Source organism: Aptenodytes patagonicus, chromosome 16 (assembly GCF_965638725.1).
Source record: "Aptenodytes patagonicus chromosome 16, bAptPat1.pri.cur, whole genome shotgun sequence".
Taxonomy (NCBI): Eukaryota; Metazoa; Chordata; class Aves; order Sphenisciformes; family Spheniscidae; genus Aptenodytes; species Aptenodytes patagonicus.
Window position 1 is genome coordinate 7930014 of NC_134964.1, and position 13963 is coordinate 7943976.

The following is a 13963-nucleotide window of genomic DNA, read 5'->3' on the forward strand; positions in this document are numbered from 1 at the left end:
GCCGGGCGGGCCGGCGCCGGGAGCCCGGCCGCCCCCCCCCCCCCCCCCTTCCCCGCGCGGCAGCGGCCGGCCCCGGCCAGGCGGCCGCCGCCGCGCTCCGGGAAGCGGCGGCAGCCCCCGCGGCCGGCGGAGAGGAGCGCCCGGGCACCCCAGGCCGCGCTTGACCCACGGAGGAGGCCGCCCCGGGCGGCGTGGCCCGGCGAGCGCGGCCGGGCCCCGCGGGCGACGAGAGCCCCGCGCGGCCCCGGTGGGCCGGCGGGAGAGGCAAGACGGGCCGCGGCCCCTTTAAGGGCTTCACCTGTCGGATGCGGTCTGGCGGCGCCGCGCGACCCGGAAGTGGAAGCCGAGCCGGGGGGAGAGGCGGGGAGGTCAGCCGGAAGTGGCGGCCGCGAGGGGAAGGATGCCGCTGCCCGTCCAGGTCTTTAACTTGCAGGTACGGGGCAGCCGCCTCCCGCCGCCCCCGGCAGCGCCGTCCCGCCGGGGGCCGCCGCGGCCGCGCTCGGCGTCCCTCCCGCGCGGCGTCCGACCGGCAGCGCGGCCCGGCCCTGCCGCCGCACGGCCCTACCCTGCCGCGGCCTCCGGGTGGCGCGGTGCGGCCTTCCCCTTCGGCTCCGCGCCCGCGGCTTCCTCGCGGGGAGGCGAGCCGCTCTCGGCCGGCCCTGGGCCCTCGCTCGCCCTTCCGCCGGGTCGGTCGGTGTCGCTTCCGCCGCCGTTCGCGAGGAGCGGCGCCCAGCCGAGCGTCCTCCGGCACCCGCGGCGTCCCCCGCCGCTGCAGCGGCCCCCTTGCTCGATTTTCGCGTTGTACGTGCCGTAGGTAGGGCTGGGGTGGCAGAGAAGGGTGTAACGAGGTGGCGGATGAGGAGGAACTGAGAGTCTGCAGTACAGGGGGAAAGCCGCAGGAGCCCGGAGGGGGTCGGTGCGCTGAGCCTGGACCTTCAGTGACCGCCCGGGTGATCCCTTTGCGAGTTAACTGTCTTTCTTCCCTTTAGCAGCCAGCAAGTTCTCTGTCAGGGCGCGGGGGTGCGGAAAGTCAGGACAGGATGAGGGGTAGTTCAGCATCCAGCTCAGCTTCTTCATCAGTGACAGATCTGTCCTGCACCCCCTCCAGCAGTAGGTCACAGCTCTTCCTCCCGAGCACAGCAGGAGACTTCAGCTTGAGTGCCAGCTTATCTGCTTGTATGAGGCCTTATGAGGTACCTTCCAACAGGGCGCCCTTCTGGGCTCAGAAAATCTTGGGGCGTGAGCATTATTTTATTTGCTTTGTGAGTCGTTCTTAAGTAGACCTTGCGTCTTCCTTCCAGAATAAAGAGTTAGCTTGAAAATGTCTGAGTTCGCGTGTCCTAGTGGGACTTCCAGCCCACTTTTTGTGTTTTTCCTTGTCTGGGAGTTGAGAGAGAAACGCAGAGTACAGCCTGCCAGCGTAGCAGGACACAAATCATTCTGTTCCACCAGCTGGAGTTACTGTTAGTTTCTGCAATGCTGATTTCTAAGGAGTCCATATCAGGTTTTTACTATGGTAGGCAAACACGGCCTAAAAAAAAGCAACCCTGACACTTAGTGTTTATGATAGAATAAAAGAGATAAGGTAGATAAAAATGGAAAAAGTAATGGTCTCAATATATGGTGACTTAAATGGTTTTATGCACAGTTTTCCTGAGTGGTGATCCGGATGATCAAACTCTCCTTTGCACCCTCCCTCCCTTCCTTCACGTGGAGAATAACAAACTAGGAAACAAACTTTTATATGCTTTACTTGCTTTTACTTCAGATTTTGGGAGATTTCACATCAGCGTTGAGATACGTGCATATTTGGTACATACCAGTCTGTGAAAGAATGAACAGGCTGCGGGTGAATACAAGATGCATCAATTTTTAGAGTTAGGAAATCTGGATCTGCCCTATTCCTCCTCACAAAAAAAACCCCAGCCACCAAACACCCACCCAACCCAAAAAACCCTCTATCTTTGATTTCTTAACAGACAGCAAAATCAATAAAAACATCAACAAAAACAATTTGGTGATGGTGGAGGCAAGGTGGTTGGTATTTTTGTCCTTTCTAAGGTCCACTCCTGCAATTTACCCCAAATCAGGTGTTGCTTATGGGAATATCTGTGCATATTCAGCATTTTATAAGAAGACATTCAGCTTGGTTTTCCCGAGTTTAAATTGGTAATACCTAGGGGGAATGTTCAGCACACTTTTGGCTAGGAGAGGGAAAAGAATTCTGTCATAGCATACCAATTTTGTCTGTGGGACTGCACAGTAAATTGGTCTTAAATGGGAACACGCGCAGGTGTGGTATTGACGCAGTTGTACTGAGGTCACTGTACTGGTACGATTCCTCAGGTGGTTCGAAGCAGTGCAAGATATACTGGGAGAATAACACTCCCTTGTTCCTGCAAAAGAGAATCTACCTAAACGGTTGGACTTGGATAACGATAGTAGGATAGTTCAACTGATGGTAAATTTTTGCAGCGCAGATAAATTTTTTCCCCAGTATTTGTCAGAAACTGTGGAATTGCCATTCTGCATTTTGTTCTTTAAATTTTTTAATACTTTTAAAAAGTGTAACAGTTGTCTTTTTTTTTCCCCCCGAAAATACTACTTTTAAGCATTAAAGCAGCTTTGAAAGGTTCTGGTGAGTTTTTTGGGTACTTTTTAACTCTTGGAGCTTCTTGAGCTGAGTGTTAATGCCTGCTCTTGCTCAAGGAAGAGAAACGGAATGTCATTTGGAATTTAGCATGCATGCCTGGGATACTTTGTAGAATCAGATTTATTGACCCCTTCACTTTCTTGCTTCATAATCTACCAAGCAAAATAAAATGCTCTGTGCGAATGCTGAGCCTTAGTGCTGCTTGTTTTAGACAAAGCATCGTGCTGAGTAGTGGCGTTGCTAGAGAAAAATCCTAAAGATGTCTAAAGGCTGAGGGACGTTTTTTCATTTTTTAAATTTAATGTGTATTTAAGCAAGTCCTTAACAGATTGAGTCACATAGTTGTTTCCTGCTCAAATGTAATAAGCCACTTTTGACTTCATTTTGCTATTCTAGGGTGCAGTAGAGCCCATGCAGATTGACGTAGATCCACAAGAAGATCAGCAAAATGCACCTGATATCAACTATGTGGTGGAGAACCCCACTCTGGTATGTGCTGGTTGAGGGCTAGTGGGTTACATTCCTTGGGCATGGCCTCTTCCGTTAAGGTTTTGGAAAAACTCCCTCATTTTACTCCTTGTCAAATTGTTACTTAGAAATTAATAGATAAGAACAGCCTCTTTGGTAGCTCGTCACGTATTGACCTCTACCACACCTTCTGAGATGAAGGAGGAAATGCTGTTTTGTGACTTGCTGCATGCTGCCTGTTTGACGCGGTTTCCATTCTGAAATAGTTTAGTACATCTCTGATTACTTACAGAGACATCATTCCTTTATTTTGAGGCTTGTTCTTTGAGGAGCAAGGCTCAGGTGCTTTAAGTACATAGTTAGGATGGAATTCTTTCATTGTTTGATCCTCTGAGCTGTAGAGTTATAAAAGGCTGTATTTGCTTATATCATTTTCTTCAATTTTTAGTTAGTGGTTTAAGATTTTGTCCAGTTTTTATGTATCAACTCTGTAACAGTGAGAGGTGGGTGTTGCAGAAGAGAGCAAAAATGTTAAGTGGAAAAAGTTAAAGCAACACTAAAATTGCAAAATAAAGCATTCAGTTAGGAAGCTTTGGATCTCACATAACCTCTGAAGCTTTAATTTGTTCCTCTTGTCTCCGTGCCTTATAACAGTTGTCACATGGTTATTCACTGTTTACTGCACAGCCCTCTTTTTTTGTTGTTGGGGATTTTTTTGTGGTTTTGGTTTTTTGGTTGGTTTTGGTTTTTTTCAGCATATGACCTGATACCTTGTTTGGTTTCGTTGCATTTCGATTCTGTTCTGAAGCTAGAGTGATGAAGCGATTATGTTGTGACCTTTACGTCTTTGTTATTACTATAGCATCTAAGTGTTCCACAAAAATTAGTGATTTTCTTTTCACCGTAACTGATGTGAAGGACCATAATTCCCCTTTGACATTCAAAGAGCTGAGGAGTAAAGTGAAATTACTCAATGATTTCAGGAGTATTGTGCACCATCAGGCATGAAACTGTGGAAGAAAGAATGCTCCTGCCTTTATATTTTTCAAGTTCTGCAGCAAATAAAGCAGGAATCCTAAATACAATTTTTCACTGCACACAGTCCTGTTTCAGTCTCAGAGCAAGATCATTCTTGCACTGAGTCAGGCAACAATCATGTTAGAAAATGCTACCGTGACATCTATAGCGGTATCTTGATTTAGACATACAGGGGTAGGGGAGTCAGACATGACACAGGATGCATATTAAATGTGGACAGGCAGCCTGAGTCTAGTGTCTCCTGCTGCCGGAATGCTTGACTTTGCCCTGAACGTTCTGCTATGGTTGTTTGCATGTGTACTTCTGTCTTTAGGAAATCTCCCTGCGTTGCCGTATCATATCTTTACTAGATGTTTTGCGCTCCTCTTCTCCCCTCCACCCCAAGGCTTAAAAATCTGCTGAGTGTTCAGAACTTAAACCTCAGATCCTTCCTCAAGAGTAAGAGACCCTATTTGTTCTCAAAGGAGATGTTTTAAGAAATTAGTATGAGTAAAAGAATGCAAATTGTCATATGGAGACTATTTTTCGAGGAAAAACTGCATGTGGAATGGCTGTCTGGTTTAGGAAACTTCAGCTCAAATGATGGAATCTTGACAAAATTATTAACGGGTGATATAACCGATGCTTGAAGTGGGTGAGCTGATTAGCCTTAACGGACAGCATCACAACCGAAATAAAAAACCGTAAATTGTAATGTACTGCTTATTTCTGAGGAAATTATTAATGTTTGAAGAAAGCAGAAATGGAATAATCTTACCTGATTTTTTATTTGTCTGAGTCATGTTGCCCTCCATGAAGGGGTCAGGACTGCAGGAAAACCTGTGCAGGTCACAGTGTAGTAGCCTGATTTAGTGGTGCCGTCTTCGCCTTCTAAGACCAGGTTTTGTTTGCAGGATTTGGAGCAGTATGCGTCCAGCTACAGTGGCCTGATGCGAATTGAGCGGCTGCAATTTATTGCTGATCACTGCCCACAGCTGCGGGTGGAAGCCCTCAAGATGGCATTGTCATTTGTCCAGAGAACTTTCAATGTTGATGTGTACGAAGAAATCCACAGAAAGTTGTCTGAGGCCACCAGGTACTAAGAGATCATGGGAACCTGGGGAGCTCTTTCGACTGAGTTAAGACCGAGCTGCTCCAGTGGGGGACTTCGCACGTAATACTAGCATGTTCCTTATGCAAATTGTCTTTGCCCTTAGAATGTAGTAGCAGTGAAATGTGTGTGTTCAGGCCTAAGGTCTCATGCTTTTTTTAAAGATCAAACACAGAAGACATTATCTCATTCTGAAGTCTCAGTGTTTTAAAAGGCTACAGGTAGATATTGAGGAGAGTTTAGTCCTTGCAACTGCTTCAAATATTAATGAACACAGTTGTCTTTCCTTAGGTAGATTATGGAGATGAAGCCTCTTCTAGATGCTCGTGTGTTCATAAATTGAAACCTTATCTAACTGTTTGCCTTGTTTTGGTTTGGGTTTTTTCCTTCCCCCCCACCCCAGCCACAGGTTTGCTGTTAAGGGTAGCCTTTGATACTTCACTTATCCAACCACGCTTCCTGTCTTTGCATTATTTTTGTTGCTATGCATATTTGTTGATTTTTTTGTCTGTTTTGCCCTGGGAGTCTTTACCATGTATGTGCGACAGTATGCTCGTTGCTTTCTTACATGTCAAAAGGACTGTTGGTAAAAAAAACCAAACTAAACAAAACCCCCAAAGAACTCAGAATGTGTTTTTCTGTTTAAGATATTGGAAAGTGAGTTCAGTGCAAGTAGACACGTTGATCTGAGCTGGATGGAAAAAGAAGTTGGATGGTATCTGTACAGCGTAGCTTTGCTATCAAGCCATTGCAATATAGCTGGGAAGAGAACTCGTAAACACGTGTACACTGTGTCCCATATAGAGATGTTTGATTGGATTCAATGACTCTAAAGAGTCATTAAATACTTTCATAGAATGTAATAATTCATTGCAGCACTGTTACTAACTTGCTTTCAAGTGATTTATAGAGCAGGTTGTTTCTTTAAAATTAGCAATGACTTGCTTGTTAATAAAATACCTGCAAAAGATCATTAGGATAATTTTGAGAAGAATTTGTAAACATCTGTGATGCTTATGTTACTGTTTTCACTGGAAATCTTAGCAGTCTTTCTTTTTTCCCCACCATCCTTGTTTTCTCTTTGGTCTATTTTGTGTATGCAGTACTGTTTGTTAGGGTAACAGTGCCAGGTACTTAGCAGATCTCTGTTTTGAAAAATTCGCAGCATAATAGCCCCAGTCAAACTCTTTTCTTTCAGAGAACTGCAGAATACACCTGATGCTGTCCCTGATAGTGGAATTGAACCCCCTCCTCTTGACACAGCTTGGGTTGAAGCTACACGCAAAAAAGCTCTTCTTAAACTGGAGAAACTCGACACAGATCTGAAAAATTACAAAGGGAACTCCATCAAGGAGAGTATCAGGTGAGATGCAGAAGGCTCTGCTGGAGCAAGGAAGAGCATTTTGCTCCTCCAGGCACCTAACACAGGATGTCAACTGCATTCAGTGCCTTAGGTCAGTGTGTTGAGTTACTTGTTTGGAACAAACTGACCGTGTCCCTTTCGGAGCACACAGTTCATTGGTATTTTAATTCCTGTGCTCCAGGAGAGGCCATGATGACTTAGGTGATCATTACCTTGACTGTGGGGACCTCAGCAACGCTCTCAAGTGTTACTCGCGAGCCCGTGATTACTGCACCAGTGCTAAACATGTCATCAACATGTGTCTCAATGTCATCAAGGTAGGAAGGCTTGTAGGAAATGGTACTTGGTGTCTTTCTGATATCTGCTGTAAAGTCCACCTGTACTTTGCTCTGGTTACACCTCTTGTGTCTGCAATGGTACTGCTTATCTAAGTAACACCATTTATCCATGCCTATTCTACACTGTTTCTGGCTCTCTACAGGTCAGTGTCTACCTCCAGAATTGGTCTCATGTTCTGAGCTATGTAAGCAAGGCTGAGTCTACACCAGAAATTGCAGAAGTAAGGTCCTGCTTTTTAACTTGCATGAGTTTTCCCTTTGTTTTCTGTCTCCAAAATTTGTAAAACGATTTCTTCCTTTCCCCCTTTATGACTTGCTCCCTATAAGACTCCCTTCATCTTACAGTCTGTTCTTCCTCTAATCCAGCCTCCTTGGCTGCTATACTATTTCTTTTGAGATTCATTGTTGCTTTTCTCCCATGATACATGTGTAGGAAATCTGACTCATGGTAAAGACAGAGAGACTTCCCATCCTTGGTTCTTGCCATATTTCCCAAGACAAATAAGACGAAGATATCTTGCTGTTGAGATTTGCAAGTTGATTATTAGGATGAAATATCCCAAGGACAGTTGTAATCAAAATGGTTTTCATACTGCTTGCTCACTACTGCTTTTTCCTATCCTTTAGCAAAGAGGAGAAAGAGACAGCCAGACACAAGCAATTCTCACCAAACTGAAATGTGCAGCAGGTGAGTGAATCCTTCAGCATCCTGTATTGTCTGCCCGTCTTTCTGCCTGTTAGCTGTCCGTAGGGCTCTTTGACAACAGTGTGTGCTCGGTTTACTTTTTCTCTCAGATTTGACAGACTTTGTATTTTCTCACCAGAAATGCAAAATTTAATAAAGCTGATGAGATGGAACTGCTGACTTGTTTTTGCCATTTCTTTCTTCTCCCTAAGTTTCTTCAGAGAGGATGCCGGTGTGAGTCAACGTAGTTCAAAGGGTGCAAGATACTGTCTGAGAGTCTCGTTTCACTTCAATAGTGAAGGCATTAGCAACCGTGTGGGGGCCTGTCCTACTCCCCAGATTTTGCAATTTCTTCTAATTTGTATGCTATCATAAACAAAGGACTAACTTTTCTGGTTCCTAGGCTTGGCCGAACTAGCTGCTCGGAAGTACAAACAGGCAGCAAAGTGCTTCTTGTTGGCGTCGTTTGACCACTGTGATTTCCCTGAGGTGAGGACCAAGAGGGAGCTGTGTGCAGGTCTTGGAAGGGATGTAATTCTTCTAAGTATTAGGTTGTAAAATTCAGATATTGTAGTTATTCTCACAGCACTCCTGTATAGTTTGGTGGTGCTATGAACCGTGGTTGGTTTTTTGTTTTTGTTTTGTTTTGGTTTTTTTTAAAAGTCTCTGTTCTTGGGTTCTTTAAATGATCTACTCTAGATCACATAGGAATTACCTGTGAGGTTTGTGTATCTGTGTAGCTCAATCAAAAGACTGGCTGTTGGAATTGGTTTCTGCTCTCTTAGCAGTGGACAATCACTCCTCAGGCTCTGGATGAATGCCTGAGAGCATGCTGAGTGGTTCCACTCCATTTGACAAGGACTAATCTTGTCACTGCGTGAAGGAAAGGCCTGGGGTAGAATACTTAATTCCAGCCTTCTGCCATTTTAGTAGTCAGTGACAGCTCTCTCTCTCTCTCTCTCTCTAGCTGTTATCTCCTAGCAATGTGGCTGTGTATGGTGGTCTCTGTGCCCTTGCTACCTTTGACCGTCAGGAACTGCAACGAAATGTTATCTCCAGCAGGTAAGTGATGCCTCGAGAGGAGTTTGTATGTACTGGACATCTTCTGGGACGTGGGACTTTGGTTGAGAGTGGATTCTGGCAGGAGTAATAGCTGTGTCATACAGGAGAGAAAGAATCACTGAGCCTTAGTTTGGCTTTAGCATTAAGTGACGTTTTGCTGTCTAAAATACAGAGGTTAATCACAGCTGACGTTTTCGTAGTATAACGGAAGTTTCCAACCCAGGTCAAATCCAGCATCTACATAGCCCAATTTTCTATCTCCCTCAGCGGTCCATATCAGATACTAAATCAGAGGGGTAGAGCCCTACAGAAGGCAGCTGTAAGATAATTTGCCTTCATGTTACCACTTGTTCTGGTGTATGTTAATCGTGTTAATACAACTTGCAGTGTAATCTAGCTATGACATACACAAGGTTAAGAGAATTAACAGTCTTTGGAAGAAAATGGATATTTGTGTGTCGTAGATTGAATTACAATGATACTGAATTCCTGTCAGCTAAGTGTATGGAAGCACTAATTTTAAATTGATGTGGAAAAAGGGTTGTTACCCTGACTTTTTTATTGGCTGATTCATAGGGTGAGATCCCAAGGTTCGGAAATCTGTGATGGAGAATTGGGAGAGCACTGAGAAAGAGCGTGCATCCCAAAGATCTCCCACACCTAACGATAGGTTATTTTCCCGAGGCTGTTGCATGCTTAACCTACCTATGGCATGCTGTACTTAGTGAAGGCTGTGCTTTGAAAGGGAACACAAAGCTGGCCAGCACAGACTACAGTGCATGCACAAATGTGGCCTATGTTTTCTGGTGGTGTATCCTGATTTTGACCTATTCCCACTCATTGTTTTGTGTGGACAAACACTGCTACTGCTTGGTTTGTCAAAAGTCTCTTGCCTTCCCTCACCACAGCTCTGATGCTGTGCTGCATCTCTCTGTGTTCCAGGCTCCCAGCCCTGCTGAAAATGGGCTGTCTGGTCTGTTAGAGAGTAAATTCTTGGAATCTTTAAAAGATAGTGAGAGTTTGTAACCTTGCAACTTGGAGTGTTGGGGTTGTGAGGTATTTAAGTGGTGGGTTCCAATGTCTGATCACTGCCATCTTTGTCTGTAGCTCCTTCAAATTGTTTTTGGAGCTGGAGCCACAGGTTCGTGACATCATCTTCAAGTTTTATGAATCTAAATATGCTTCATGCCTGAAGATGCTGGATGAGATGAAGGTGAGTTGCAGGGGGGCAGTGCAGAACAGACCCTAAAAGTTCCCTTGCCTAGCCTTTTGTGAGAAGCAGTGACTGTTAAAAGTAGCTACTAAGAGTGTTCAGCTCTTCTGTGTCTTCTGTCTCCTGACGTGGTGAATGGAAATTGGGAGTAGCTTAGCAGTAGAGGGTGAGGAGAAATGATAAATTTTTTAAATACATTGCTAGTTCTTTTATTCATTCTTGGTTTATGGTATTGTCTTGCTGTAGTGTAATATCCTTAAGGTTTAAGTATATACACGTATGTTTCAGAACATAGGAATACTATATTTTTCTGGGCTGCTTCTCAGCTTCCGGTGTGTTTTTTCACACAGGACAACCTGCTCCTGGATATGTACCTTGCACCTCATGTCAGGACACTTTATACCCAGATTCGAAATCGTGCCCTTATCCAGGTAATTGTTCCTGTAATCCTGAGAGGTGGATGAACAGTAAGATAGGCCACCTCTTTGTAACTGCTTTTCCCACGGTTTGTCGGAGGGTGGGGAGTACACTTGGCAACTGAATATTTTCTTCTTCCTAGTACTTCAGCCCCTATGTGTCGGCAGATATGCGCAAGATGGCCACTGCTTTTAATACCACAGTGGCTGCTCTGGAAGATGAACTTACTCAGCTGATCCTGGAGGGACTGATCAATGCCAGAATAGACTCGCACAGTAAGGTGAGTGCATCTGAGCCACAGACTGAACAGCTGTACTAAGATTAGAAACTCTCTATTCCTGGGACGCTTTGAAGTTGCATTCATCTGTTGTGACTGGTATTTTCAGTAGGGCTGGTCTGCGTGTAAACTCAGACTCCATGATACCTTAGCTTTGTTCCCTTGCGGAGAAAGAGCTTCCTGCTGTGGAACCCTGTCATAGCTCCTGTGTACAGTTCTCTGTATTGGTTACAGATTCTTTATGCTCGAGATGTAGATCAGCGCAGCACAACTTTTGAGAAGTCTTTACTAATGGGCAAAGAGTTTCAGCGACGTGCCAAAGCTATGATCCTGCGAGCTGCAGTCCTGCGCAACCAGATACATGTCAAGGTATGGGCATGTTAAATGTGGACTTTGAGACAGTGTTAAGATTTTTAATTTTTTTTTTTTTAACTGAAACTATAAAAGTTGGTGAATTGAAGATTCTGGAGGGGAATGGATTTGTTGTGCTCGTGATTGGACAAATTCTTACAATAGTAAATAGTAAATATATAAGGAACAAGTGTTTCTAGCCAATACATTGACCTGCTTGTACAACGCAGAATGTCCTTTGAAGTTTATGTGCTTGGGTTGATTCTAACTAATTCATTCCAACTAATTCTTGACACACATATCTCTTATCAAAACAAAGATTGTTTCAAGTAATTTTTTTTAGTAAAGGAAGTAAAAAATGCATGAATTGCTTGGAGTATTCCTTCCAGGATGCAGTTCCAAAAGAATGCCCTTAGGGAGGATAGGCCATCTGCCACAGAACGTGTTAAATTCTATAGTATATTAATCTCTGTGATAACTAAATGGCAGATAGGATTCAACTTTTGGGGCCAACAGCACCTTGTACATAGTAAATAAGAGTGGCTTAAACGTTCTGGTTTGACTTTTTTAGGAACAGTTCTTGTGAACTGTAACTGTAGAAGTTGTAAACACAAAGCTTTTGCAAAGCCATCATCATTTATGAGTTGGGGGTATGCTCTCCCCCTGCTGTTATCCTGCTGTGCTTTACCTGTGCTTCGTTTGGTCTCTCACAAAGCACTCTGCAGGATGTTTACACATCACTAACTGGGATGTGTTTTGGTCTTGTTGCAGTCTCCTCCGAGAGAAGGTAGCCAAGGGGAGCTTACTCCAGCTAACAGCCAGTCCAGGATGAGCACCAACATGTGAAAAACTTCGTGCACTACCAAAAGAAATGGTCCCTCCAGGACTGTACCCAGTGTCTCACCCACTAACTGCTGAGTTTCACAAACTGTCCCTGTCTCCCTCACTTCCTGCTCGGATTGAGAGGGTCAGGACTGATGGTGGATAATACGAATATTCCAATAACTTCAGTTCTCCTTGAAAAGAAATTCTTTCTAAAAACAGCATCCCTGCAAGGGGTCATCATTTCAGTTTTGGTAGAACATCTTCCTCCATTCTCCTTCTTCCACCACTCCATAAAGAGCTGTCAGGTTATTCATACAGATGCTGATTTGAGAGTTTTTCAGCTGCTATTAGTTTTCTTGTTTCAAAGCTGCAAAAATAGTTAGTGTTAAGTTGAATGGACAGGTGTGATCTAAGATGAATTTCGCTGGCCTGAAAGCATTGCCTTGATGCTGAGCAATGCTGAGCTTTCTGTTTATTCCAGATAAACTTACAAGTGCATTGCTCTCAATTATGGAGCTAGAGTTCTGATGGGAGAGGAGATTTCCTCTGAGAAACTCTTTATGATTTTTCACCTACACCAGAAAACATGGCACTGCTTCCATGCATTCAGTAACAGGCCTTTATTTTAGGGTGTTATGTTTACCTGGATCCAGGTTCTTTCTCTCTGGTCTCTGTTTTCAAAGACCTGTTTCCTGATGTGTTTCCCACTTGTGCATGACCTGGCTTTGGGGTCCAGTGTTATCATAGCAGTAAATCTCTACTTCATGCAAATATTGCTGCTTGTCCAGTCTTACTGCCGTAGCGTGTGATGGTTTCCCAACGTGCAACAGTTGCTTCTGGTAGCATGGATAAATGCCATAAAATACCACTCAAGTCCTGTGGAAGAGCTGAAAGCAGCCAGTCTAGGTGCCCGCTCTCCAGGTGCATTTATTCTGCTTTTCCTTTTATAAAGGGATTAAAGGTGGCAGCCCAGGTGTGTGCATGTTCTGTGTTAATGAAAGGAGATATGCACTGAATTTTCTGAAGTCACTGCAGCCTTGCATTCATCTGATCCATAAGGCAAGCTAAGAATTTTGATCCAGCCCTGACTGGTCTGGCAACTGACTACAGATGTTACCGTTAATGTGTTAGTGCTTTTTTTTTTTTTTTTTTTTTTTTTTTTTTAATAAGTTGTTATATCTAGTGCATTAAACAGCAGGATTAAAAAACTTCTGAGTATTTGGAGTTTTGTGTTATAGTTGGGTTTTAGGTATTTTGATCTCAAGCCATTGATTTTTTGCTAAGCTTGATGATGTTTCGTAGGCCATTGTATTTTGCTTTCTGATCTGGTTGGAGATGTAGCTTGGATGAACTGTGAAGAAAGTGCAATTTGAGGGAACGTTCTAACAGCTGAATTCCTGGACTGCGTTTGCACAGCTGCTAAATCGCAACAGTGCTCTCTCCCTCTGGCTTTCCGTGCTTTTTATGACTTAGGTGCTGAAAATGGAAGCAATAGTTCCTGTGAAGTCTTTGGTTAAATGTCTTCCATTTGGCATGGAAAAATTCTCCCATTTTTGAGGAGAGAAAGGAGAGAGCTAGTTAATCAAGAACTTCGAGTCAGGCATCACCGATGGCCAGTTTAGCGAGAAAGGCAAGTTGAGTCCTCAGGTGAATTGCTGTACATCCTGGTAGAAATGCTGGGAAGGTCATTTTAATGCCTTCTGCTCGTGCTGAAGGAAAGCCATCCAGCCCTATAATACCGCTTAAACCTTCTTGGTTTCCTCCGAAAATGGGCCACTGATACCATTTCTAAGGAAAAGATCTTATGCTCTGCTCTTGAAAAGATGGTTTTGCAACCCACTTAAGTGCATCATGTCAGCTGGCTATCTTTTCTTACGCACGGCTTCCGCTCTCTTGATTTTACTAGATTACTTCTGTTCCTTCCTGGAGGCTTTCTACTGGAGGAATCCTCAATTGTAAATGGACGTCTTCAGCACGCTGACTTGAGAGTCTCTGCTCTTCCAGACACCAGCGCTTGTCCGCTCTCGGGAAGTGGCTGGAAGCGCGTATCCTTTAGCAGTGGGCATAGAGCCCACGAGGTGGCAACAGCAGTTTCCAGCTCTTGCTGTGGCCCGAGGCAGTTCCAGAGCTGGGGCAGAGGTGATCAGTTTCTTCTCTCCAGACAGAAATGCTTACAACCTCTT

General features: G+C 44.5%; 1 protein-coding gene across 1 annotated transcript; it reads left to right on the forward strand.

Moving 5' to 3' along the window:
• Positions 1 to 374: 374 nt before the first annotated feature.
• Positions 375 to 12551, forward strand: GPS1 (G protein pathway suppressor 1). The gene is made up of 14 exons (XM_076353911.1): positions 375 to 433; positions 3050 to 3142; positions 5053 to 5234; positions 6448 to 6612; positions 6794 to 6929; positions 7094 to 7171; positions 7578 to 7638; positions 8039 to 8124; positions 8603 to 8697; positions 9805 to 9910; positions 10261 to 10341; positions 10470 to 10607; positions 10839 to 10973; positions 11727 to 12551. Exons 1-14 carry the CDS (start codon positions 401 to 403, stop codon positions 11799 to 11801), a joined length of 1464 nt encoding a protein of 487 aa, XP_076210026.1. The 5' UTR covers positions 375 to 400; the 3' UTR covers positions 11802 to 12551.
• The last annotated feature ends 1412 nt before the right edge of the window (positions 12552 to 13963 follow it).